Below are 25,671 nucleotides of genomic sequence, written 5' to 3'. Positions count from 1 at the left end.
CCCCCTACCCAAGTATATTTCAACAGAAAAACACATAAGCAAGCTATATACCATCTTCTATACTAAGAAAAATACTAAGCATTGGTAGGACAGTTTTCTTTATTTTCCCACTTCTAAATGTTATCATCATAACTCAAGTAAACTTTATTATTTCTTCACACTCTTATTGGTAATCTGTCCCTTTCATTTCATTTCACTATTCAGAGAAGAATACATGCTTACAATATAATTGCTGACTTTCATGAAAGAACAGAAGTGTTAGAAAAAAGAAATTTTAGTTGAGTCTTACTGGAAAAAAAAAATGTAAGCTCAGTTGACTTGTAAAATTTTTTTAATTTTAATAACTTACTAGTATTAGAGACCAAGATGAGGTTTGTAGATCACAGACTTTTCTTGTCCTAAAGAATTACTGTCCATAATACAGCTTGAGAACTTCACAGTAGAAAAGGGAATAAAATACCAATTATCCAATTTTATCATGCAACTATTACGAGATGTCATGAAGGATTTACTTAAGATAAACCTTAACGGTAATAGCCTCCTAAAAACATCAGAAACTATTCTCCACAACTAAAAAGAAAACTTTGTGTTTCCATATGTTTATTTGCTAAGCCTTTTATAATAATGTTATTGAAAAGCTGAAATAATCCTTTACAACTTTAGGCTCTCAGATATGCATTATCTTATTTATTCTACTATAATCATATGAGAACAGCCTGATGCTTAATGACTCTAAGAAAGATAAAAAGAAAACTTTTAAAAACAAGAAGGGAAAATTATTTACTGAAATATAAATATCCTCACAGAAATGTTATTTTGATTTTTTTGGTAAAAGCATAAATGAGTTAACAACAACTCAACAACTAAGTAGGCTAGATGCACAGAAGGGAAGAGAGCCAGATCACGAAAGCAGTCTTACCTTCTGATGTTTTCCATTGTTTCCATAAATCCTCAACCGTTATATGTTTATCTTCTCTGTGCAGATGGCTGTGTTTATTAGTAGCATCTTTATATTTCATATCTTCTCTGATAAACTATAGAAGAGAAAACACTAAGTTAAATATATATTCACTATCTTAGTCTTGATAACTGGAGAAAAAGATAAAATCTGATATCCAGTGGGTGACTATTTCCAAACAGTAACTAGTAAATTTTTGGTACTGCAGTCACATTATTCTTACATATTTGTAAAATGTAGTTAATGAAATGTCTTCTGCTACTAATCATAACAATGCTAGAAGCAGCAACAAAAGTACTTATTCAATGTTTATTATTTACCAAATATTATTCTAAGTTACATAACAAAAAGGTCTATACAGTCAGCCTTCTCCATATCTGTGGGTTCCATATTCGTGGGATTGAGAATATTAGGGGGGAAAATAGATGGCTGTGTCTGTACTGAACATGTACAGAGTTTTTAAAATCATTATTCCCTAAACAATATAATACAGCAACTATTTACACAGCATTTATACTGTATTAGGTACTATAAGTAATCTAGAGACAATTTAAAGTATATGGGAGGATGTCTGTAAGTTATATGCAAATACTATATCATTTTATATAATGAATTTGAGTATCCATGGATCTTTGGTATCCACGGGAAAGAGGGAGTCCTGACACTAATCCCCTACAGACATCAAGGGACCACTGTGTACCTGTCTAAACAGAGAAAGTCATTTAACTTTATGACAGTCCTATAAGGAAAGTATTATTTATCCTAATTCTGTAGATGATAAACCAAGGCCCAAAGAGGTTAAGTAATTTGCCCAAGGTTGAAAACATAATGAATATCAAAGCTGAGATTTCAATGGAAGCCATTTCATTATATTCAACAGCACAACATACTGCCTCAATATCACTGTATTCATTTTTACCAAATACTTAGTGAGAGGGATGTTTCAAAACATAATAAATAATAATCTTCTCAATTACTGCATGATATTTCTATGTTCTCCTGCCTTTTTTAAGCTACTACTTTTAATTCAAAGACATTTGATTATGGTGTAGAGCTAAAGTATACTTTACAAAACTGAGGTATACCTTCTATTAATCTTACTTTAAAATATATAAAGAAATAGGCAGGAGAATTGCTTGAGCCTAGGAGTTTGAGGCTGCAGTGAGCTATGATTGAGCCACTGCACTCCAACCTGGGCAACAAGGCAAGAACCTGTTTCTTTAAAAAATAAAATAAAGCATTAAAATTATCTTTGCTAAAAACTAACCTGTTCTATATTACTTTTTTAACTGTTTTCCACTGTCTAACAATAAAAAGCAAACTCCTTTTTATGGCTTAAATCATTAATTAATCTTATCTCTGACAATCTTTTAGGCCTTATCTCTTGACACTTTCCCCATATATGTAGAGTAATACTCTAATTATATGAAACTAATAGTTTTTAAATTATTTATGCTTTTTCTACCTCAATATTTCTGATTTTTCTTGTTTTGTTGTTATTTTACATAGTATCTTTATTGTTTTTCTATGGTTCTAAAACTATAAGATAACGTAAAAGATTTCAGAAATCCATGATGCAGAGACTGAAAATCCCCCACAACTACAAATGCCAGAGGCATACTTTTCTGACTTTTACACTGGCAATGAACATTATCTTCAGATAAATGACCAAATTTTGCCTGAGTAGAGTTGTTTGCTACTGAAACTAAAACAGAAAATTTTAACAGCTCTATAATATTGAGCAAATCATTTAACTTTTCTGAACCTCAGCAACCTTGGCAGCAAAATAAAGAAACAATGTTCGAGAATCAACAACACTGTTCAACATGTAGTCAGCAGAGCAGTGTCAGCATTATGGCAATTAGAAAACACTTTCACAGCATCTGGGCCAAGCATGTGATATATATGCTCACCTGGTCCACCCTGTCCATATAGACCAGAAATTAAAACTCTGGTCCTTCATCATCAAAAGTTTGCAAAGTACTAATTTTAAAAAATCTACATAATCTGCTGTTTGTTCTAAAGACTGCCTTATTCCTTTTTTAATAAATGCTGCCTTAAGTTATATTTAAGGGGGCCTGCCTGACTGCTCCAACTCCTCCTGTCACCTAGCTCTTCTTGACTGACACCTTCAAAATCCAGTAGAGACACCTGGAAAAATCACTACCAAAGAGATGCTCAGAAATTATCTCTATCTTGAAAAAGGTCCAAGAGCTGGAAAGAAATTCTAGACTGAAAATCATGATGCACAGAACAGTTAGGAAATCTGTCTTGCAAATGGTCCAATCAGTTGGAACAAATGGCAACTGTTTCATTTACGTAATATATATTAAAGACAATGTCCTAAAAAATTATATTCACTACATGAACACAAACAATCTAAAAGTGGAGTTCTGTGGTTTCAGGATCAATGTATTTCAGAAAATAGGCACATTTCTACATGACTACATGTGGTATTCTAGCCACTTAACTATTTTAGAAAAGCCGGAATGAGTTTATAGACACATACCAATATTGAGCAAATCACTGAACTTTTAAATAAAAGATTTTTAATTTTTTTAAGCTTTTGAAGATACCTATAGCTCATTTGGTATAAAAAAAACTATCTGTTCCTAAGAAAGTTGTGTGAAAATTGAATAAACACAATGAATTATATTTTCCCTGGAATTACCATCTAAAAATACTTCATGTGGTTTGTTACAAGTTATTGTGATATCATACTTCTGACACCAGGATATCACAGTAACTCATAACAAACCACATAAAAGTATATTCTGTATCTTAGAGATCTTCAATATGCTGATCACAGAATGTGACTAGAAAACAGTACAATTAGAAATATTTTTGTACAAAAAAAAACAAAAAACAATAAAAATAAAAGAAATATTTTTGTCTGGAAAATGTTTAAATGAACCAAACACACTAAAAATCATCAGGTTCTATGAAACCTTTTCCCAATATCCTAAAGAAGAAAAAAGCATATAATTCTGACTGTTTGGACTTTTCTAAAACCTTATTTAAAACTGCTAATTTTAGCAATGAAGTAGGGTAACTAGAGAAATTTTTAAAAATCACCAATAACTGTGACTGTTATTAAATAATGCATACACAAAAGACAAATACTTATTTGTATTCATTTGTTAAAAAACAAATACTTCTTATTTGGAATTCATGAATTAAGAAATCTGAAAATAGGATCTGAAATTCAATGAAGTGAGTCTTCAAATAATGTATGGCAAATAATGTAGAGTTCCCTGGTAAATACATCCAATTATATGCAAACCTACTATAGGGAATCCTAAATTGACAGGGTACATAAAGGAGTGCTCAGCAAACAAATGACTATTGAATATTCTTTTTAAAAGATTCACTCAGAAGATTCTTTTAAATAAACTCTTCTAGTACCACTGAAAGTAATGCTTTGCATATCCAGTTAGGGGAAGTTAGTTTTCATATAATAAACTGATTTCAGTTTCTCATACCTGTAACTTAAATGTTTTATTTGTGCTGTTATTTTTATGATACTGCTTTAACAAAATGTGATATATGTTATTATAGACATATTCTGGGGCTTGTTCAGGCCATATCCTTTTACCAGACAAATACTCACCATTAGTATAGATCCTTGCATGTGTCTATCACCCCCTCTCAATCTGTCACCCACAACCACAGCTATATTTGATCAAAGGATAGACAGACACCTCTCCCAGATGATAACAACCCTGAGCCTGTGCCAGGATGGCAGGATTCTTCTCAGAAGAAATTATAATTGAGATCAAAAAACAGGACCACTTGGCCATGGCACTGGACATTTAGGGTGATAAACACACTGATGGTGAATGTACCATTTTATGAGTAGTCAAGATGAGCTAAGTGGTAAGGCAAACAGATGAAGCCAATAAATATGCAGAAAGAGAAATGAAAGAGAACAGAGGAAACTACAGGGAAAGACATAGCACCAGGAACTGCCTCAGTTCTTGGTAACTTTCTACTTTTAGTTCCTCAGGAGGCCTGTTTTGTACAATTTTTATCCTAATTTCCATGATATAAGTCTCTATCCTTCTATTTTTAAATATATAATCTTAAGACCTCAATACTCAGGAGAAGTGATTTATCATCATAGTTAGGCATGCAGACTCGAGTCTGACATATATTCAAAATCTGACTCCACTACTTATTATAAGACATTTGCCAGCACTTAACCTCTCATTAGTCCCATTTTTCTCTTCTGTAGAATGAGGAACATAAAATTGTCTACTACATAAGGTTACAAAGATTAAATTAAAATGCATACATAGTGTATGCAGAAGTTAGACAAAAATATTTTGAGTAGTTTTTATATGTCGATGTTGGATTCATGTTAAAGTTTAAAACAGAGCATCACTCTGATTATATTGGAAGGTTTAGTACATGTTTTGGAGAATATCAGACATTTATGTAAGGTTGCCCAATACACCCATTTCAGTTACCCTGAAACAAAATACGTAACAGACATGGAGCAGAAAACCCCAGTTTCTTAACTGACAATGTAAGCAGAGACTTTCCCAAACAAACAACACAAGATCCAAGGTCTGAGAGGTGAGTCAGTTAAAACATGAGTTCTTAGCTGGGCGCGGTGGCTCACGCCTGTAATCCCAGAACTTTGGGAGGCTGAGGCAGGCGGATCACGAGGTCAGGAAACTGAGACCATCCTGGCCAACATGGTGAAACCCCGTCTCTACTAAAAATACAAAAATTAGCTGGGCATGGTAGTGGGCGCCTGTAGTCCCAGCTACTCAGGAAGCTGAAGCAGGAGAATCGCTTGAACCCAGGAGGCGGAGGCTGCAGTGAGCCAAGATAGCACCACTGCATTCCAGCCTGGCAACAGAGTGAGACTCTGTCTCAAAAAACAAAACAAAACAAAACGAAAAGGTGGGTTCTTCATAAACAATTGCAAGGTCTGTCTTGAAAATACTACTAAAATAGCTTAGTATAAATGTCTCAGAGGAAAAAATGCACAAGAAAAGTTTTACTATTATATCTACTTTTAAAGATGAAAAAGCTAAGGCTAAGAGAGAGTCAGCAATTTATTCTATTTCATTTAGCTATTTAAAAGCAGACTCAACTCTGGAAGCAAGTTTTAAAGAATTCTAAAGTCTAAGTTCTTCACCACCATGCTCACCTGGATCTCTGTAAAAATTCGTGGATTCCTAAAGTCTTAAGATGTGATAACATGTTAACTGCCATGTTTCAATCTTCATCTTAAAACTGTTATATCAAACAGATAGCACAGTGTTTGAGAGCACAGACTTGGGCTAGACTACACAGATATCCCAAATCTCCTATTTGTTATATGACTGTAGTAAGTTACTTGACTCTCTGTGCTTCAGTTTTCTCACCTGCAAAATAGTCACCTTCAAAGGATTATGAAGATTAAGTTCTTTATTTCACATGAATTGAAAAAAAAAAAAGAACACATTGCTTGGTACATAGTTGACACTCAATGTCAACTATTTTAATTTTATTGTAAACCATTTATATTTCAAAATAATGGGCTAAATTTTTAACCTTGATTTGCATATTCTGTGTTATTTCCTGGACACAAATGAAGACAGTGTGAGGTACTACAAACACCTGCTGATAATCACTGATCTAAGAATTAAATCTACAAAGAAACGCAATATCAAATCTTGATTGAGACTCGCAACTCAAGACCCTGTAATTGGTATAGAGATAGGGGTTACTACTAAGACATTCCTTGTTTTAATAACCGTGTTCTTATCCTCTGATATGATTTGGCTGTGTCCCCACCCAAATCTCATCTTGAATTGTACTCCCATTATTCCCACCTGTTGTGGGAGGGACTTGGGGGGAGATAATTTGAATCATGGGGGCAGTTTCCCCCACACTGTTCTCATGGTAGCGAATAAGTTTCACAAGATCTGATGGTCTTATCAGGGGTTTCTGCTTTTGCATCTTCCTCATTTTCTCTTGCCACCACCATGTAAGAAGTGCCTTTTGCCTCCCACCATGATCCTGTGGCCTCCCCAGCCATGTGAAACTGTAAATCCAATTAAACCTTTTTCTTCCCAGTCTCAGGTATGCCTTTATCAGCAGCATGAAAACAGACTAATACATACTCTAAAATGAATGACACTGACACAAAACACAAGAAAATGCAGACAAAAAGGAATATATTTTCACAAAAACAAAAACCAAAAGCAAAATTATTTAACGTCTGAAAAACATTTCTTGAGATGCCTAAATTCAAACATTTAAACTCTATATTAACAAAAATTTTGAGTTGATCTGTCCAGTTTCTATACTTTATCACAAGCCAAACCTGACATTCTGCTCCACCTATTATTGTAACTCTGCATACTCTTGCTATAGCACCAATTCATCTCTGACTCTCATTCCCTGAGCTACCAACATCTGAAAATCCATCAGTCAATCCACCAAAGTGACCTCTTTAGGATTCCATTTTCAGGAGAGATCAGGATGTAATAGGCTTCACAATTACTGTCAACACCATTTACCTAAATCATAGCCTTTCATGAGCTAACCAGAGAACTTAACCACTATTTCGTATACTGATTCAACTGACTGACTGGTCAACAGACAGACAAATAACAGATGACTGATATAAATAATTTACAAAGAAACTTGTGAAACATAAGGTTTTTATAAGTTGGACTCCTGTATCATTTTTTTTTTTTTTTTTTTGAGACGGAGTTTCACTCTTGTTACCCAGGCTGGAGTGCAATGGCGCAATCTCGGCTCACCGCAACCTCCGCCTCCTGTGTTCAGGCAATTCTCCTGCCTCAGCCTCCTGAGTAGCTGGGATTACAGGCACGCGCCACCATGCCCAGCTAATTTTTTATATAAGTAGAGATGGGGTTTCACCATGTTGACCAGGATGGTCTCGATCTCTTGACCTTGTGATCCACCCACCTCGGCCTCCCAAAGTGCTGGGATTACAGGCTTGAGCCACCGCGCCTGGTCCCATTTTTTTTTTTTTGAGACAGAGTCTCACTCTGTTGCCCCCAGGCCGGAGTGCAGTGGTGTGACCTTGGCTCACTGTAGCCTCCACCTCCCAGGTTCAAGTGATTATCCTGACTCAGTCTCCTGAGTGGCTGGGACTATAGGCACGTACCACAACGTTTGGCTAATTTTTTTGTATTTTTAGTAGAGATGGGGTTTTACCATGTTGGCCAGGCTGGTCTCAAACTCCTGACCTCAAATGATCTGCCTACCTCAGCCTTTCAAAGTGCTGGGATTACAGGTATGGGCCACTGCGTCTGGCCCATTTGTTTTATGAAAACCAATACAAGACCTATATAACCCATATCATGACTACTCTTCAAGATGACTGATTATAACCCAAAATCTCTAACAAAATTACCCATGAATCCATCAGTCTGTTCTCTGTCCACTAATTTTTTTTTTAAAAGGTACTGCAATGTTAAGAAAAAGACTACCACAATAAAAGTCCTAATACCTGAGAAAACAACTTACCTTCTATATTCTCACTTGGAAAACAAAAGGTAAAAACTAGTCCACAAAGTTATAAAAGATTTTTTTTTAAATGAGCATGATTTTACAGAATATGGTTTAAAAATACCTGTTGCTATTATTAAGGTTAAAACAAGTAGGAACCATGGCAACTAGAAATATGCCTAAGTCTAGCATTGGCCTTAGGATCCAGCCAAAATCTACCATTGTGCTTTGGCCTCTGATGCCAGAATTCTGCATACCTAAATACCCACTTCAGTATTTCTTGCCATCCATTACCTATACATGATCAATACTCACATAATCACATAAGTTAACATTATATCCAATCACCATTACATCAATAATATATATAGCAAGTTATGTGGAATTAACATTAATATTCATGTTAATATTAATATCCCCTTTAAGTAGAGCTAAGCATTTCAGATTTAACAAATGAAAAAAAAAATCTTCTGTGTTTTATTTGCTACAATTATTAGTAAGTCAGAATTTGCACTTCCAGCAAAGATAACATTACAGGAACCAGATTTACCATACCCCAGGCCCTCAAAAAACAACTAAAAAACAGACAAAATATATAAACAACAGTTTTCAAGACAATGAGCACAGGTAACAAAGAACAGTGATCCCTGAGAGACCAGAAACAAACAACTGTGCCATATGACTGCCCTAAATTAGTTCCTGGAGAGAATGTCTAGAAAAAGGTGCAAGAGGGAATCCAATAGTGCCATGCAGTTTCCCTGAGTTGAAAAGATAGGACTTTGAATGTGTGGGAAATGGCACATTCATATGTCTGTGGAGTACAAACTAGTGTATGTAACCTTTGGTGGGGAGGGCAAATTTTAGCAATATCAATTAAAATGTTAAATGCTCATTGCCTTTAACCAAGAATTTCTACTTTTCAGAATTTATTCTATAGTAACACTCCCATAACTGTATAAAAAGCTCAAGATTTTCATTGCAATGTTATGAATAAAAATTTTATGACTATCCAAACTGCCCACCAGTAAGAAACATTTGACAAATTATGACACCATCAGGGCAAAATTTAAAAGCAGGTATATCCATTTACCCTTAATAAAAAAAAAAGCTTACAATATAGCTATCTGATATTTAATATAATTATATCATCAGTTGAGTTTGATCACTCTGGAATTTTTTTCATTCTGATTAGAAGTTCTGATGCCTGATCTAATACATTAAAAAAAACCAAAAGAACAACAAACCAATAAAAGCTTCTAATGTACATTTTCATACTGTTAACTTCCATCCTAATGTTACTTGGATTCACCAATGCACTGTTTGATAACTCCCAAGAACAACACAGAACTGGATCAAGCATTCCCAGAGTCATAGGGTAACATCAGAGGAGGCATTCTATAGAAAGAACAGCTTTGTCTTGGTCCATTTTGTGCTGCTAGAACACAATAACTGAGACTGGGTGATTATTTATAAAGAACGTAGTTTATTTTTCCTCACCGTTCTGGAGGCTGGGAAGTCCAAATCAAGGCATTAGCATCTGGTGAGTGCCTTCTTACTACTTCCTCATATAGCAGAAGGCTAAAGGGCAAAAGAGAGCACCCACTCCCACAGGCCCTTTTTGCATTAATCCCCTCATAGTCTAAGCACCTCCCATGAGGCCCCACCACCCAACACTGTCGCATTGTGGATTAAGCTTCCAACACATATATTTTGGGGAATACATATTGCTTTTTCCAATCTGAATTCATGGTTTAAGAGAGGATCAAAATTTCTATATAGAACAGGAGTTTGCAGATTGTAGTTTTTGTAAATAAGAGAATACCAATAAGACAAAAATTATATACTTAAGAAGCTTTTAATTTCAACAGAATCAACTGAAAGCTGTTTCATCTCATAAAAACATAAAGACTATATAGTTAGTCTGAATGCTTAAAATATGAAATAGCTGTCACTGGTTCTTTTTGATACTGGAGCTCTATGCTGTAGAGCACTAGCAGTGGAAATCAACTGCAGATAAGATTATGTGTTATATGGAGGGCTACGCTGAGAATACTGTGTGTTATGCTTACTTTCACTGTTTAATGAGTACCTATAAGCACTTAAAACAAAGCTATAGTGTATTTATGGGATACAATAATTTAGAAATGTTCTTCATTAAAACACCTTAAGTATTCAATTTGATTAATATTTTTATAAGGCAAAAATGAAAAAACATGTATATGTTTACATATGACTTTATGAACATAAAGGATGTTATGAGAGAAAAATCACAAGTAGTAACACGGGTTAATGAACAGGGGATGGGATGGGCCATCAGGAAGATAAAGGAGGAGCCAAGGAGCAAATACAATACTTACACATTAAACTGTGAGCACCTGCTTAAGTTAACATACACATATGCAAATTCAACAATAAAGACCCTGAAGCAAGACGGAGGCATTTCAGAGGGAGACATGGGAAGCAGACCTAAAACAGTATTAGAACTGTTCCGCAGGCACACTGATTAGAGATTATTACCACTTTCTTTGGAAAGAGAAGCTGGATACCAATTTCATAACCACTATAAGGCCTTTATTTCATTATACACAAATACTGTAATAAACCACACATGATTCTCATTTATATTAGTACTCGTCATTTTAATATAGGTCCTTTTCTTATATAATTCATCTAGTCACCAATAAGAATTTTCCTACTTAATTACGTCAAAATACATATATGACTGTGAGATAAAATAAAGGTCTATAATTTAGACCATAAGACAGATTATACCAAAATAAATTCTGGAGTTGCTACTTTAAGAAATATTTTGAATGAACACAGACATTGATAATTATGAGAAAGTTTTGTGGCACTTAGCATTCAGAGAATAACTCTGGCTAAAAATCTGGATAATATTAATAAAACCCAAAATATAAAGTATAAAAATTAATTTGTCAAGATTTACTGTGTAGTAAAATTGATAAGAAAAAATAAGAGACTATCTAAACAAAAAGAAAAGCAATTCTGTCCTAAATCTATAAAAAGTTATATTGGAAGATTAAGATTGAAGAAAAAATAATATTCTACAAAGAAACAAAATGAATACATTCTATGTACTGTGTCAATTCACTAGGGTGTGCCTTACCTATCATCACCACTTAATTAATATTCATTTTTCTGTAGTTCTCCTCATTTTTACTTCTCAAGGAAGCTAACAAGTATCTTCCATCAAGCAAAGACTCAGTTTCTGAGAAGTCACTAGCCCTTTGTTACCCAATAATCTAGACTAGTCATGTTCACTGTAATATTAATTAAAATTTCCTTTTTTTTAAAAAAACTATAGAATTAGTAACATGTAATTTATCCAACAATGTCAGAAAATACAGGCATTTCCAGACTACTGAAGACTGCCTCTTTTCGTACCAAAACATTCTAATTTTAAGCAATTTTAATGGAAAACGTTCTAAAATAAACTGCCTTATCAAATGAAGTTTTGGGGAGACTTTTTTTTTATTTTTTGAGATGGAGTCTTGCTCTTGTCGCCCAGGCTGGAGTGCAATGGTAGATCTCAGCTCACTGTAACCTCTGTCTCCTGAGTTCAAGCAATTTTCCTGCCTCAGCCTCCCAAGTAGCTGGGTTTACAGGTGCCCATCACCATGCCCAGCTAATTTTTCTATTTTTAGAAGAGATGGGGTTTCACCACATTGGACAGGCTGGTCTCAGCCTCATGATCCACCCACCTCAGCCTCCCAAAGTGCTGGGATTACAGGTGTGGGCAACTATGCCCAGCCATTTTTTTTAAATAGAGACAGCATCTCACCTATGTTGCCTAGGCTAGTCTCAAACTCCTGGGCTCAAGCAATCAATCCTCCCAACTCAGTCTCCCAAAATACTAGGATTTCAGGCGTAAGCCACTGTGCCTGACCAAATGAAGTATTTTAAAATGTGTTAACTTTACTGGTAAGTTCAAGGCCATCATTTTGAACATTATTTCTTTTTGTAGTCATGTCATGGTCTCCCAGTTCCTCCCCTCTGTGGAGATGTATGTTTGAATTGAGGAAGCCTAGCCAATAAGAATATCCCTATTCCTGTGGTCACAGTGAGGGACTGGAGTTAGGCACGTGATCATGTCAGAACAGTTAGAATCAATATGAATCCCACTCAGGACTTTCATTGGAACACCTGGAAAAAATAAGCTCTCTTTGCTGTGACCAGCAGGATTAGTTGACCTAGAGATGCTGAGAGCTATACAGTGAGAATCAGTCTGAGACTATGGCCAGTAAAGAAAGCAAAGCTGAGAGAAAGTGTCAGAATTCTAATGACATGTGTTCAAGCACAAGAATCCAATCATACCTGAACAATTCTAGATCGTTCAGCTATGTGACCCAATACATTTCCTTTTTGCTTTGGCAAATTAGAATGGAATTTCTTTCACCTACAATATCCCTATTATGGAATGTTTACAGCATATAAAAACTTTCCTGATTATAAAGACAGATAGATGAACATATTTTTGCTAACTTCTGATGATTTCTTTTGGATAGGTTCTTAGAGACAGACACAGGATTATAAGGCTTTTGATACACAGAGTCAAGTTGCCTTCTGGAACAACTTTTATTTATATTTTTTTTATGTGTGCGAAGTATAGTTGTTACTACAGTTGATCTTAGTCAAAAGGCTGAGAAGTGATAGTATAGTTGTTAAAAACAAAACAACAAAAACAAAATAAAGAGGCTGTGGCTTCTGCGGGGCAGTGCCAAAGCAGAGCCCCACATACTTAGACCTAAGGAGGAAGGGCTTTATGCTCCTACAGGTCTAGAGCTGGCAGGCCGGGAGGTGGGGTCTCATGTGTTGGCCCTGATGGCAAAGAATGAAAATCAGGTGGGGATGATGGAGGGTTGAAGAAAGCCTGATCAAGATGCAGCTGTGGCCTCAGGCCCCTCCTCTGAGTCCCACACCTCTGACTGCAGATAATCAGCAAAGAGAGCCTTAGCCTGGCCAATTTCCCACCACTCCCCACACTGGTATTGTGAGTACCTAAATCAAGACATTTTCACCAGCATTATCACTTTTATATATATTTGTACCATTTGAAAAATAAAATGTAGTAAGTTTAGATATAAATTTATTATAATTTTAAGATTATAAATTCTTAAACATATTAAATATTTGTATTGCTTATGTAAAATGTTTATTCCATACGTATTTTACATATGAGAATCTGTCAGTGTCCTCTCTAATAAAATAGAGAAAGAGACAGAGATAAAAGAAGAATGCCATCCCTCCAATCTCCTACGTTCTGATGTTATCATGGGAGAATACAACACTTGGAGCTACTGCAGCCATGTCCAACCCTGAGTAGAAAGCCAATGAAAGAAAAGCTAACATGGAGACCTACACATTTGTACTAACCTTAAAACCACTTAGTCCCTGACTTATGGTAATGCATTTTCAAATATTAAACTCCTATTGTTCAAGCCACTTGAACTTGGGTATTCTATTAGTTGTAGCCAAAATCATACTAAAATACAGTCAAATAACAAAACTCTAGCTTGCTAGACCCCATCTCTTAGCTCTAGCATACAGAGTCTGGAATCAGTTAATGACCAGTAATAAGCAAAGATGGTTTTTGACACGGGGAAACAATGCAACAGACAGAGAATTATAAGTAACCACAAAACCAAACTGGTAAACTGATGTGAAAAACCAGATTATCCAACTGCATTTTTTATGTCTATGCATCCTTTTTCTAAAGATTAAAGGATATAAAGCCATCCAAAATTTGTTTCAGCTTTGTAGGAAGCAAAAGGAAAGGCATATGCCACCGGAAAGTCAGAAAAAAAGAGTGCACAGAAGTGCAAGCACACAGCAGCATGTGCATGCACATGCATACACATACATGCACACACATGCATACACATACACACAAACTAGTCAGGCAACTGCAGCAGCAAATAGTAAGATGCCTCCCACAGAGAAGAAAAATATCTGGAAGTAAAAGCCAAACATATAACTTGAGCAGTTCCTCTCATCAGATTCTTCCTCCATTACTAATCTTAAAGAATCAAGGTTTGATCAAACTACATTAAGGGAACTGATAGGTTCTCACCAGAGGTTCCAATATGTTCTACTAAGTAATCACCTATATTTTCTTCTAATTTTGGTACAGTTTCACATTTATCAGTTTTTTAATACATCTGGCTTATTTTTGATGTAAGGTGAAAGGTTAGAATCTAGTTTCATTCTCCAAATCCTAACTCATTATTCAAATATTACTTATTGAAATAATTTTAGTATTCCCAATAATCTGCAATGCTATCTTTATATAACTTCAATATGGTACGACATCAATATTTTCCCATGGTGCAACCTAACCACACATACACAGTTCTATTTCTGGGATATTCCATTTGCTTGTTTTACTTTAATATTAATTGAAGAAAAATAATAATTTTTGCATGTGCAACAAACATTAATGACATCATATACAAATGCAACAATTTTACATGTAAGACACATAGCACAAATCTAACTGACATAACTACAGTGCTGTAGGCATGCCATGGATTCCAAGACTTTATTTTCTAGAGCAGTTTTAGGTTAACAGGCTTGTTAAGTTCACAGCAACATTGAGTGGAAAGTACAAAAAGTTCCCAAATATGACTTAAATTTACAAGAAAAAAACAACCCCATTAAAAAGTGGGCAAAGGAGATGAACAGACACTTCTCAAAATAAGACATACATACGGCCAACAAGCATATGAAAAAGGCTCAACATCACTGATCATTAGAGAAATGCAAATTAAAACCACAATGAGATACTATCTCACACAAGTCAGAATGGCTATTATTAAAAGTCAAAAAATAACAGATGCTGGAGAGGTTGTAGTGAAAAAAGGAACACTTTTACACTGTTGGTGGGAGTGTGAATTAGTTCAACCATGGTGGAAGACAGTGTGGCCATTCCTCAAAGACCTAGAGGCAGAAATACCATTCAAACTAGCAATCTCATTACTGGGTACATGCCCAAAGGAATATAAATCATTCTATTATAAAGACATATGGATATGTATGTTCACTGTAGTACAATTCACAATAGTAAAGACATGGAATTAACCTAAATGTCCATCAATAATAGACTGGATAAAGAAAATGTGGTACATTTACAACATGGAATACTACACAGCCATAAAAACAACAAGATCATGCGTTTTGCAGGGACATGGATGGTGCTGGAGGCCACTATCCTTAGCAAACTAACCCAGGAACAGAAATATGGTATGTTCTCATTTATACATGGGAGCTAAATGATGAGAACACAAGGACACATAGATGGGAACGACGTATACTGGACCCTCCCAGAGGGTGAGGGGTAAAAGGAGGGAGAGGATCAGGAAAAGTAACTAGTGAATACTAGGCTTAATGCCTGGGTGATGAAATAATCTGTACAACAAACCCCCAAGACATACATTTACCTTTGTAACAAATCTGCACATCCTGCACATGTACTCCTGAAGAAAAGTTCAAAATAAAAAGTTGCCAAATACTCTCTATTCCCACAACACATACTTTATTCATTTAAACATTCATCATTCACTATTAGATTTAAAAATCTTTACTGAACCACCTTCACAAATCCATGTACATAAGAATACATATGCAAAGACTTAACAGTGTTGGGGAAAATACTATTCATATGACTGATGAGAAAAACAGATATTCAGTGACTGTTAATTTACAAAGAACATTTTGTAACTCTGTGTAAGAAACTTTTCACAAGTTACTGGGAAAGATTATTACAAAAAGAAAAAATAAACGTTTACAATGCTAATGTGAGCTCTTTGGTATTTTGTCACTCTTAATTGGAGTATTTAGTAATGGTTTCTATTTTAATGAATTTTAATTCGCATTGAGATAAAACACCATGAATGCACAATGCAATTATTTACAAAAATATTTACTGAGTATCTATTATGGACCAATGGTGGAAATATAGCAAAGCAAAAGAAACAAAAATCCCTACCCTCAGAGAGCATACTTCCTAGCATATGAGACCCAGAAATTAAGAAAAGAAGTCAAATCAAAAGTATATTGTTATTTGAAGCAATTAAGATTAATTTGCTAAGGAAATAGAGAATAAAAATACTTAAGTATTTTGCTTGTATTTTAAAAATTAAAGAACAAGTAAATCATAAAAGTAGGGGGGAAAAGGTTATCTTTAAAGGGATGGAGAAAATACAGCATATGAGTCAAGGACAGAAGTGAAACTTTTTGCATATACTTTGTTTCATAGATTAGACTGTGGAACCATGTATATATTTGCATAAAACAATAATTAGAAAAACAAAATTAGTTTTAAAAGGCAATCCTTAAAAATCACAAGTAAAATAAAACAACTGAACCTAGACACATTATCTAAATAATGGTATAACCATACAGTTGGGAACTATGCTCACTGATTTTAATCATATTTGCCTACAGGGATATGTCCCATAAACAAAAAAAGAACTGCAAGAAAATTAAACAGCTTTTGGTAATTATACAAGTGGTTTTAACATTAGTATTCTTATCCTAACTAGTTATGCTGGTATTGTTAAGAATCAAAATTTTCAGTGTGATTGTAGGAAAATACAGGGGTAAGATCAATCAAGTTAAATTAAAACCCTGTAGTACTAAATTTGAATCATAAATATCAGACTAAATTCATAGTGTATATAATCTTTGAAAAGAAAAAGTAACACAAAATATTTCTTAGCTCCATCCACAGAGAAGACATAGAAACAATGACTAACGAAGCACTGCTATAGCACTTGAATTGGGGTCTATAAAATACTGTTTCCCACTAAATAAAAGTAAAGCTCCTTGAAGAAACAGCTGAAGAAAGTAGAACTCTGGGGCCAGAAATGAACAAGCTGGACATGGAACATTTTGTCACAGTAGAAAGCAAGAAACCTATCAAAGGCAAGGTTGTGCCTAAAGAATCCAGGTGCGAGCCTAAGTAGTTTCCACTGGCCAAAACTGGGACAATCTAAACAACAACAAAAAAGATTAGATAGCCTGAAGCTCATTTAAAATCATGAGTCCATGATACTAAACATACACACAAGCATGCCTCTTGTTGCCTTTTGAGGATCCTTGGAAACTAACTACCTAATTATTTTGAATACCTGTAAACAAGGGGAATCAATCAATGATTTTTCTTGCCTTTCCTATACAAACAGAAAACCAAATAATTGATATGCTAAAATGTCTCTTTAAAGAATATTCCAATTAATGAAAAAAAGAATAAAAATACTGGCATTTTTCAACCATTAATAAATTAATGAATCCCAGCAATGATTAACAACGGCAGATGAGATCACAAAACATTAAGGATGATGCCAAATTTTTGGGCCCACTCAAAGATTGTTATAATGCAGCTGTTTAAACAGCAACTCCATTGTAAAAAACAAAGACAAGAGAGAAGAGATTTGACTCAAGCAGAAAATCAGGACTCAATTTTAAACCTGAAATTTATGATGACTACTAGATACCTAAGTGGAGATGTTGATGCCGTTGGATATGTGAAGCCAGAGCTCAGGACTTGATTAAAGGGTATGTAAAAGCCTCAAAAATAGGTAAGATAACCAAGAAGGGGCGTATAGATAAGCAAAGCAGTGTACAGACTAACATTTGTGGTTCAAGGAGATAAAGAGGAAACCAGCAAAGAAACTGAAAAGCAGCATGCAATACGGTAGAAATAAAACAAGAAGGGCGTGGCTTCCCGAAGATGAAGCTTTTTAGAAAAGTGCTTTAAAAACGAAAATATATTCAACTGTACCATGACACTAGTAAGTGATATAGAGACTGAGAACTGACCACTGCATAGCCACAGGGACATCACTAGTAAGCATAGTAAGAATAATTTTGGTGGGGTAATAAAGGCAAAAGCCCAAGTGAGCTCAAGAAAAAACAAGGGGACAGAAACAGTACACAAGTCCTTTTGAGAGTTTTTGTTTTATAATCAAAGGAGGAAAGAATGAGGCAATAACCAAAGGGAGAAGGAGAGTCAAGAAGCTCTTTTGTTGTGTGTAAAGGTAAGAAAAATAATGGCAGGTTTGAACACATGAGTAAGTTACAGTAGAAAAGGGAAAATACGGTTGCTGAAGAGAGAAGAATTGCAAAAGGACTGCCCTAGAGTAGGGATAGGGGATGAGATCAAGTACACAGGTAAAGAAATTCACTTTGGAAGAGCACAGACAGTGAATTCACAGTAGTGGGAGAGAAGACAGCGCTTATGGACACAAATGTGGATGGTGAACACCCAGTGGTTATCTGACTCAGACAGTGAGAGAATAATCTTCCCAACCCCAATCACAACATCTACAGTTAGTTGTTAGATCGCTGGGATAACATTTTAAACATATAACAAAATGTGGAAACTAATCTAGCAATAGAATTTTTTTTTAATTAGTGACCAAACAATACATAACAGGTTTTATAATAATATAAAGATTTCTCTTCATTGTCTTCTACAAAAGAAAGTCAAAGTTTTAAAATATGAGAATCAAATGTTCTACATCTCAACTGGGGTAGTGGCTACATGAGTGTGTAGTTTTCAAAATTCATCAAACTATATACCTAAAATCTCTACATTGAATTGTTATAAAGTATAACTCAAAAAACTGTAAGCCATTAAGAATTCGAAGAAATTCATCATCTTACCTAGGCACAATTTTATTCATTAAAAAGATACTTACCTTTAAAAGATACTGCCCATCTCTTAGGATCTTTAAGAAAGCTAATAATTAGGAGATCCCATTAATTTGCAACAATTTTTTTTTTTTTTGAGATGGAGTTTCGCTCTTGTTACCCAGGTTGGAGTGCAATGGCGCGATCTCGGCTCACCGCAACCTCCGCCTCCTGGGTTCAGGCAATTCTCCTGCCTCAGCCTCCTGAGTAGCTGGGATTACAGGCATGCGCCACCATGCCCAGCTAATTTTTTGTATTTTTAATAGAGACGGGGTTTCACCATGTTGACCAGGATGGTCTCGATCTCTTGACCTCGTGATCCACCCGCCTCGGCCTCCCAAAGTGCTGGGATTACAGGCGTGAGCCACCGCGCCCGGCCTGCAACAATTTTTAAATGTCTTTTTATCAGTGGAGAAAATAGAAGTTTAAATCTCACTCTCACTCCCCTCAGTGAGATTCAGGGTAATAACTATAACCCATTTCTTTTAATGTGAAAATCCTGTATCAATATTCAGGGAATACTGGCTTATTAGGCCTTCTGGTTATAATCTACAGAAAGAATTTCATTTTCCCCATCACCACACATATGCTCTGTAATTAATGTGGGACAGGTAAAGCTCAGAGTGAACTGGATAAGGGATAGAAAATGGAAATATAGGTCAAGCTAAACTAGAAACCAACAAATGCCATAAAAGAAGAGTGTAATGCAAGAGAATATTTTGGCTTGGAAGAAGAATGATAGAAAAAAATACAAAAATCAAGGAACAGAGAAAAGATTTCACTTGAACTAAATATTTAATCTTAAAAGATGGCCTGACAAGCAAGATGAAAAAGAAGAAACTGAGAGAAATCCTAAGGGAAATTCCTGTATACATATGAGAATACAAGATGTGTACAAAAAGCTGACTGTCAGTAGTTCACTTTGGCTAAAGTAAAGACCGCATAGAGCAGCTGCACAGTAAATGACCATGGCTAGAAAGGCAGAATATGACCAGACTGTAAAAGACCATGAATGCCAAACTAAGAAGCCCAGACCATATTTGGAAGACTATGGCAGCAGTTCTCAGAGCATGGTCCCTGGACCAGCAGTATCAGCATTGCCTGGGAATCTGTTAGAAACACAAATTCTTGGGTCTCATCCCAGACCTTCAGAATCAGAAACTCTGAGGGTGGGCCCAGCCATCTGTGTTTTAACAAGTCCTCCTGGCAATTTTAATGCATACTAAAATTTGAGACCATTGGACTATGGGGCTTTAGTATAAATTTTTGAGTAGGGGAGAGAATAACAAAATAGTATGTTCTAAAAGTATTTTAACCAAGTAATAATTGTCAAAATGGATTTACGAAAAGGAAAAGATTAGCAATGGCAAGACCAGTTAGAAATCAAATAATAATAATAAACTCAACTCAGAGAGGCAAAGCCAGCAAACAAAGATGAGGCCGGAGCCCTGAGCCTTAGTTGTAGATAAAACAGTGACACCACCAATAAAAACACCACCACACTTAAAGAGAAATAAGAATCAGTGTTTTTAAAGAAGGCAGTGATTGGTCCAGCATGAGACTTTCTAAAAAGAAAAGCACAGAGAGAAAGCAAAGTATTTCGTTAGCACTTAGGACACTGAGTTGGAGATCTGCACAGGCCAAATATGAGAATGGAATTGTGGACAGAAGGAAAAACAGAATGTATGCAGAAGTGATCATTAAAACCATGAGCCTGAATAAAATGTCACAGAAAGTGAAAGAAAGAGGCCCAAAGACAAAAATCTTACAGAAATACACTTAGGATGTAGGAAAAGTAAAATCAATGACTAAGAAATCAGAAAAGTAGGCAAGAGCAGGAAGAAGAAAAACCAAGCAGGTTATTTTCAATCCTATCCTCAACAACCTAAGACTCCAGTCAGACCAAATGATTCGCTACTGAGTAAATTAGTCCTCTTGGGGCTTGCTGCAGTACTTTTCCCTGTCCTGCCCCTACGTCTTGGCATGTGCTACCTATCATCTAAACCCATGAAAACTATTCCCATTTCACAAAGTCCAACTTAAGGACTCTCTGCCGAGCTTTTTTTGATGCTCCCCAAACAAATGTGAATCACAAGAGCATGCCACGATTCACGAGTATTACTAGGGCATCATTTGCCGTAACACGTCTTGTGGTATACATACATGACATTATATGTCCTACTATACAGTAAATTCATGGGGTCTATATTCATTTTTTTTAATCTGCCCCATATTTAACAGAGTGCTAAATATATAAACTACAACTTCAAAACCTTACATGTGTTTTGTTTTTAACCAAGTGGTTACCAATGCCCTTGGTCAGGCCTATTTCCCAAGCCCTTCAGGGGGCCAAAGAAAAGAAAACAAAGGGAAAATGAGAACAAAACAAAAAGTGACACATAAACATTTTCACACATCCCTAATTAAGTCTAAAAAGAAATTTTAGGTACTTGTATGATATTAAAAAATAATAAAGGTCAGTTAGCAAGGACTGACAAAGTAAAGCGCTCTTAAATATTCTTATCAATTGTCTGTAACATTTTCAGGATCCAGGCAAAATATTTTTTAATTTTAAAAACTTCTCTTTATCCGATTCAACCCTTTAGACCCAGTAAGATTATTAAAAGGCCAGTGGGGTGATACAAAGCATGTCATCAGTATTTGGTAGGACCAATGCTAAGTCAAGAACAGTATCAGGCCAGACCCAGAAAGGCCAAGACAGAAAGTCTAATACAGATTTAATAAGCAGGGGAAAGAAGCAAGTGAATTATCCAGCCAAGCTCAAGATAAGACTCAAGATAACACTTGGTAGAGTCCTTAAGATGGACTTTGTGAAACGGGAATAGTTTTCATGGGTTTAGATGATAGGTAGCACCTGCCAAGATGTAGGGGGCAGGTCAGGGAAAAAATACTAAAGCAAGCCCCTTGAGGACCAATTTACTCAATATGGTAAGATTCAAAACAAGCTATAGAAAACAAGCAGGATATGAGGTCCTAGTGAATGAACTAAAATGAATACTCAGAAGTTTCCAATACTAACATTAACAGACCATCCAATATTAACAGAAACCCAATTCAAAAATGTATGCAGAGAGCCTCTTTTAGCTTCCAGGGCTCAAAACTGAATACAAGTTAAAAATTAAAAAATTTAAAAAATAACAACTGGAAATTATGCCTAAACATGTTATAAAGAATGAACAGTAGTTGGGATAGTTGGACTCTAATCCTAGTGCTCCTTACATACACTGTGTAACCTGAATAACTTAATCTCTCTAAGCCTCTGTCTCCTTATCTATAAAAGAGAGATAACACTTCTACCCATCTCAAAAAAGTATTGCTGAAGATAACGTGAGACAGCATAAATGTGAGGTTATGTGATGCTATGAACTATTTACCTTACACCTCCCTGATATAGCTTAGCACTTTACCTTAGGACAACCCAAACAGCTTTCTAGAGCAGAACTGTCTTCTGAGACTATGTGGTCAGTGACTGCAGCAGTCAGTCCTTGGAGAAATTACTACAAGCTAAATACTGGATAGGTTCATAGGAAAACTTAAACTATTATATAAAATTATTCAGATATGAAAACTTGGTTACCTTTGTTTTGTGGTTAAAAACACAAAATATCTACTCTCCTAGCAAATTTCAAGTATATAATACAGTATTATTAACCATAGTAACCAGCTATACATTAGAACCCCAGAACTTATCTTATAACTGAAAGTTTGTACCTTTTGATATGAGAGGTGATGAGACTGTGATAATCATTTCACAATGTATACATATATCAAATCACCACATCATACATCTTAAATATATACAAACTTTATATGTCAAATATACCTCAATAAAGCTGGGACATTTAAAAAAAAAAAGAAAGAAAGAAACTTTGGGAAAGCCAAGAAATGTACTACTAAAAAAAATTCTAGAAGTCAATGAAAGAGTCAACATTACTTTAATATAAGAAAAAGTTTAAGCTATTTAAGTTTATTTCTGGAGAATACACAGACAAAAAAAAAATCACTTATCTGCAAAAAAAAAAAAAAGGAATGGAAAGTTGCTGAGTGTTTCTGTCACGTTAGTAAGAAAGCAAGCTGTACAATACAAAAAGACTCAGACTGATAAACCAAGCTGAAGTGAAGTCAGGTTTTAGCAGTAGCACAAATCTTGGCACAATACGTAGATCAATTTAATAACAACTTAAGAGAGGGAGCAAGACAAAGATAAAGGTAAGTACAACTGAAGCAGGCTGATAAGCCATACGGTGAGGGTAATTATATGGCCCATTTGCTTAGGACACTCCTTGTTTACACCCTTTGTCTGGATGTAATTACTAACAGCACTCTCTTTCACTCTCAAAAATATCCCAGTTTGGATAATAAATTATATGGCCATCCTACCTATAATAACAATACAAGACTAATAATGTTATGTTACAGTAAAAGCACAATTTAATTCATTTGTGAAATGGGAATAAATAGGTCTGTACTCATCAAAACTTAAACATCTTTTAAGGTGAGATACTATGTGAAGTGTCCTAAACTCACACAAAAAAATATATTAGATAATACAGTGCTGTGATGCTGAAAACGCTGAGGGGAGGAGAGGGGAGACAGCAGGACTGGCAGTACCATCAGGCTGGAACTGAAGAAGAGAAGTGCAGACGCCCAGTCCTGTCCTGATTCACACTCCTATTCCCACTCCCCCACCCACTTCCGGTCTGTAACGAAGTTTAATAGGAAATTCTTGTTGAAGGAAATGAAAAATAATTGAAACAGAAATGAGAAATAATTTTTTGATAAAAATATGTACTTAACACATGGTCTAATGAAAGCAAAAATAATTTAGGAAAGGGGCTAAAAGATTCTCTAGTTGAAGGAAGGGTCGTGGCAACTCTCAAAAAAAGGCAAAACTCCCAGAAGAAGGCAACTCACAGAAAAAGGCAACTCACAGAAAAAGCCACCAGGCACGGTGGCTCATGCCTGTAATTCTAACACTTTGAGAGGTTGAGGCGGGTAGATCACATGAGCCCAGAAGTTCCAGATCAGCCTGGGCAACACGCTGAACCCTGTCTCTACAAAAAAATACAAAAATTAGTCAGGCATGGTGGCTCACAACTGTAGTCCCAACTACTTGGAAGGCTGAGGTGGGAGGATGGCTGGAGCAGGCTGCAATGAGTCATGTTCGTGCCACTGCACTCCAGCATGGGTGACAGAGTGAGACCCTGTCTCAAATAAAAAAGGCAAAAGGCACTGACTCGGTTAAATGTTTCAATGCTCCATGATACTATAAAATATTTTCAGAAGTTTTTGGCCCTTCATACACAGATCTCATATTCCAGTCAGTCATTTTCAGTTTATAAATAGGTTGCATTTAAGAGTATATATCCACTATGTGAAGGATATCTTTCCACAGAAACTATGTTAGGCTGTTTAACTTCCTAGTTCACCACAAAACCCTATTTTATCTGTATATAACTGAACTAGATATACAATCAATGGTGTTTCTCAAATGGCCTATGACACAGCCTCAAGAAGAGGGAACCCACTATAATAAATCAGAATTCCAGCATAGACATGAGGTAGTCTGGATGGTAAGAAATAGTAGGATAAGAGAAAGTTATTTGGTTTCTATGGTGGTTGCTTTGAGGGACAAGTAGATACATGACTAGAAATGATCTGGGAGAATCAGCTCTTATCAAATGCCATTAAAAAAAGATAATAGCAGCTGGTAAATGAACCGGAAAAGCAAGAGACAGAGGAGAAACTCCAGTAAACAGGTTACTATAATTGTCAGGACATAAGGCCATAAGTACTAAACTAAATAAATGCTAGGATCAAGTAGAAATAACACAATTTAAGTAAGAAATATTCTAAGTATAATATAAAATCATGAGACGTTTTCTTCAGATCTGTCTCAATAATGTGCACAATGATTCTTAGTCATCTAGGTTACACAACCATCTTACTTTAAAAAGCGAAGATCCTCCCCCCATAAAAAGACAAACAAAACCCTGCTTTATAGTAATTGAATGTCAATGACTTCCTTTAAAACATACAAAGAAATTTTTAAGTGGAACTTGGCAAAAGTAAAATCACAAAGTACAGGAGCAGAAAACAATGTATCTTGCAAGAGCATCACAGTAGTATTTATAAATACTGAGATTATTTAAAAAACTACAAAAGTATAATGCAAAACAACTATAAGATTTATCAAGGTACAAAGAGTAAGTCATGATCCATATTTTCAAAGACCTAATCATAAAAAAATAAAAGGTCAAGATAAAGAGCTTCCACCTACTACCAGTGTTTAGGTTTAGTGGTTCTCAAACTTCATCAGAATCGTCCAGAGGACTTGTTAAAATGGATTGCTAGGTTCCATCCCCCAGCTGCTGATTTAGTAGGGTTGGAGTGGGGCTCAAGAATTTGCATTTCTAACAAGTTTTCAAGTTAAGTTAATACTGCTTGTCAAGGGAGTATACATTTATTTACTCCTTAGAGTAACTTCTTGGAACTACACC

The 25,671-nt window shown here is 35.4% G+C and overlaps 1 protein-coding gene across 1 annotated transcript in view; it reads right to left on the bottom strand.

Annotated features, from left to right (window-relative positions):
• Positions 1-25,671, bottom strand: part of STIM2 (stromal interaction molecule 2) — a 162,894-nt gene that overhangs the window by 69,436 nt on the left and 67,787 nt on the right. The window contains exon 3 of the mRNA XM_021668210.2: positions 920-1,034. Within this exon, the coding sequence (XP_021523885.2) occupies positions 920-1,034 (115 nt within the window). The remainder of the gene's footprint in view (positions 1-919; positions 1,035-25,671) is intronic.

Source organism: Aotus nancymaae, unplaced genomic scaffold (genome assembly GCF_030222135.1).
Source record: "Aotus nancymaae isolate 86718 unplaced genomic scaffold, 86718_ANA_hifiasm-v0.15.2.pri h1tg000006l, whole genome shotgun sequence".
NCBI classification, from domain to species: Eukaryota; Metazoa; Chordata; class Mammalia; order Primates; family Aotidae; genus Aotus; species Aotus nancymaae.
This window is presented reverse-complemented; position numbering and strand designations above follow the sequence as displayed.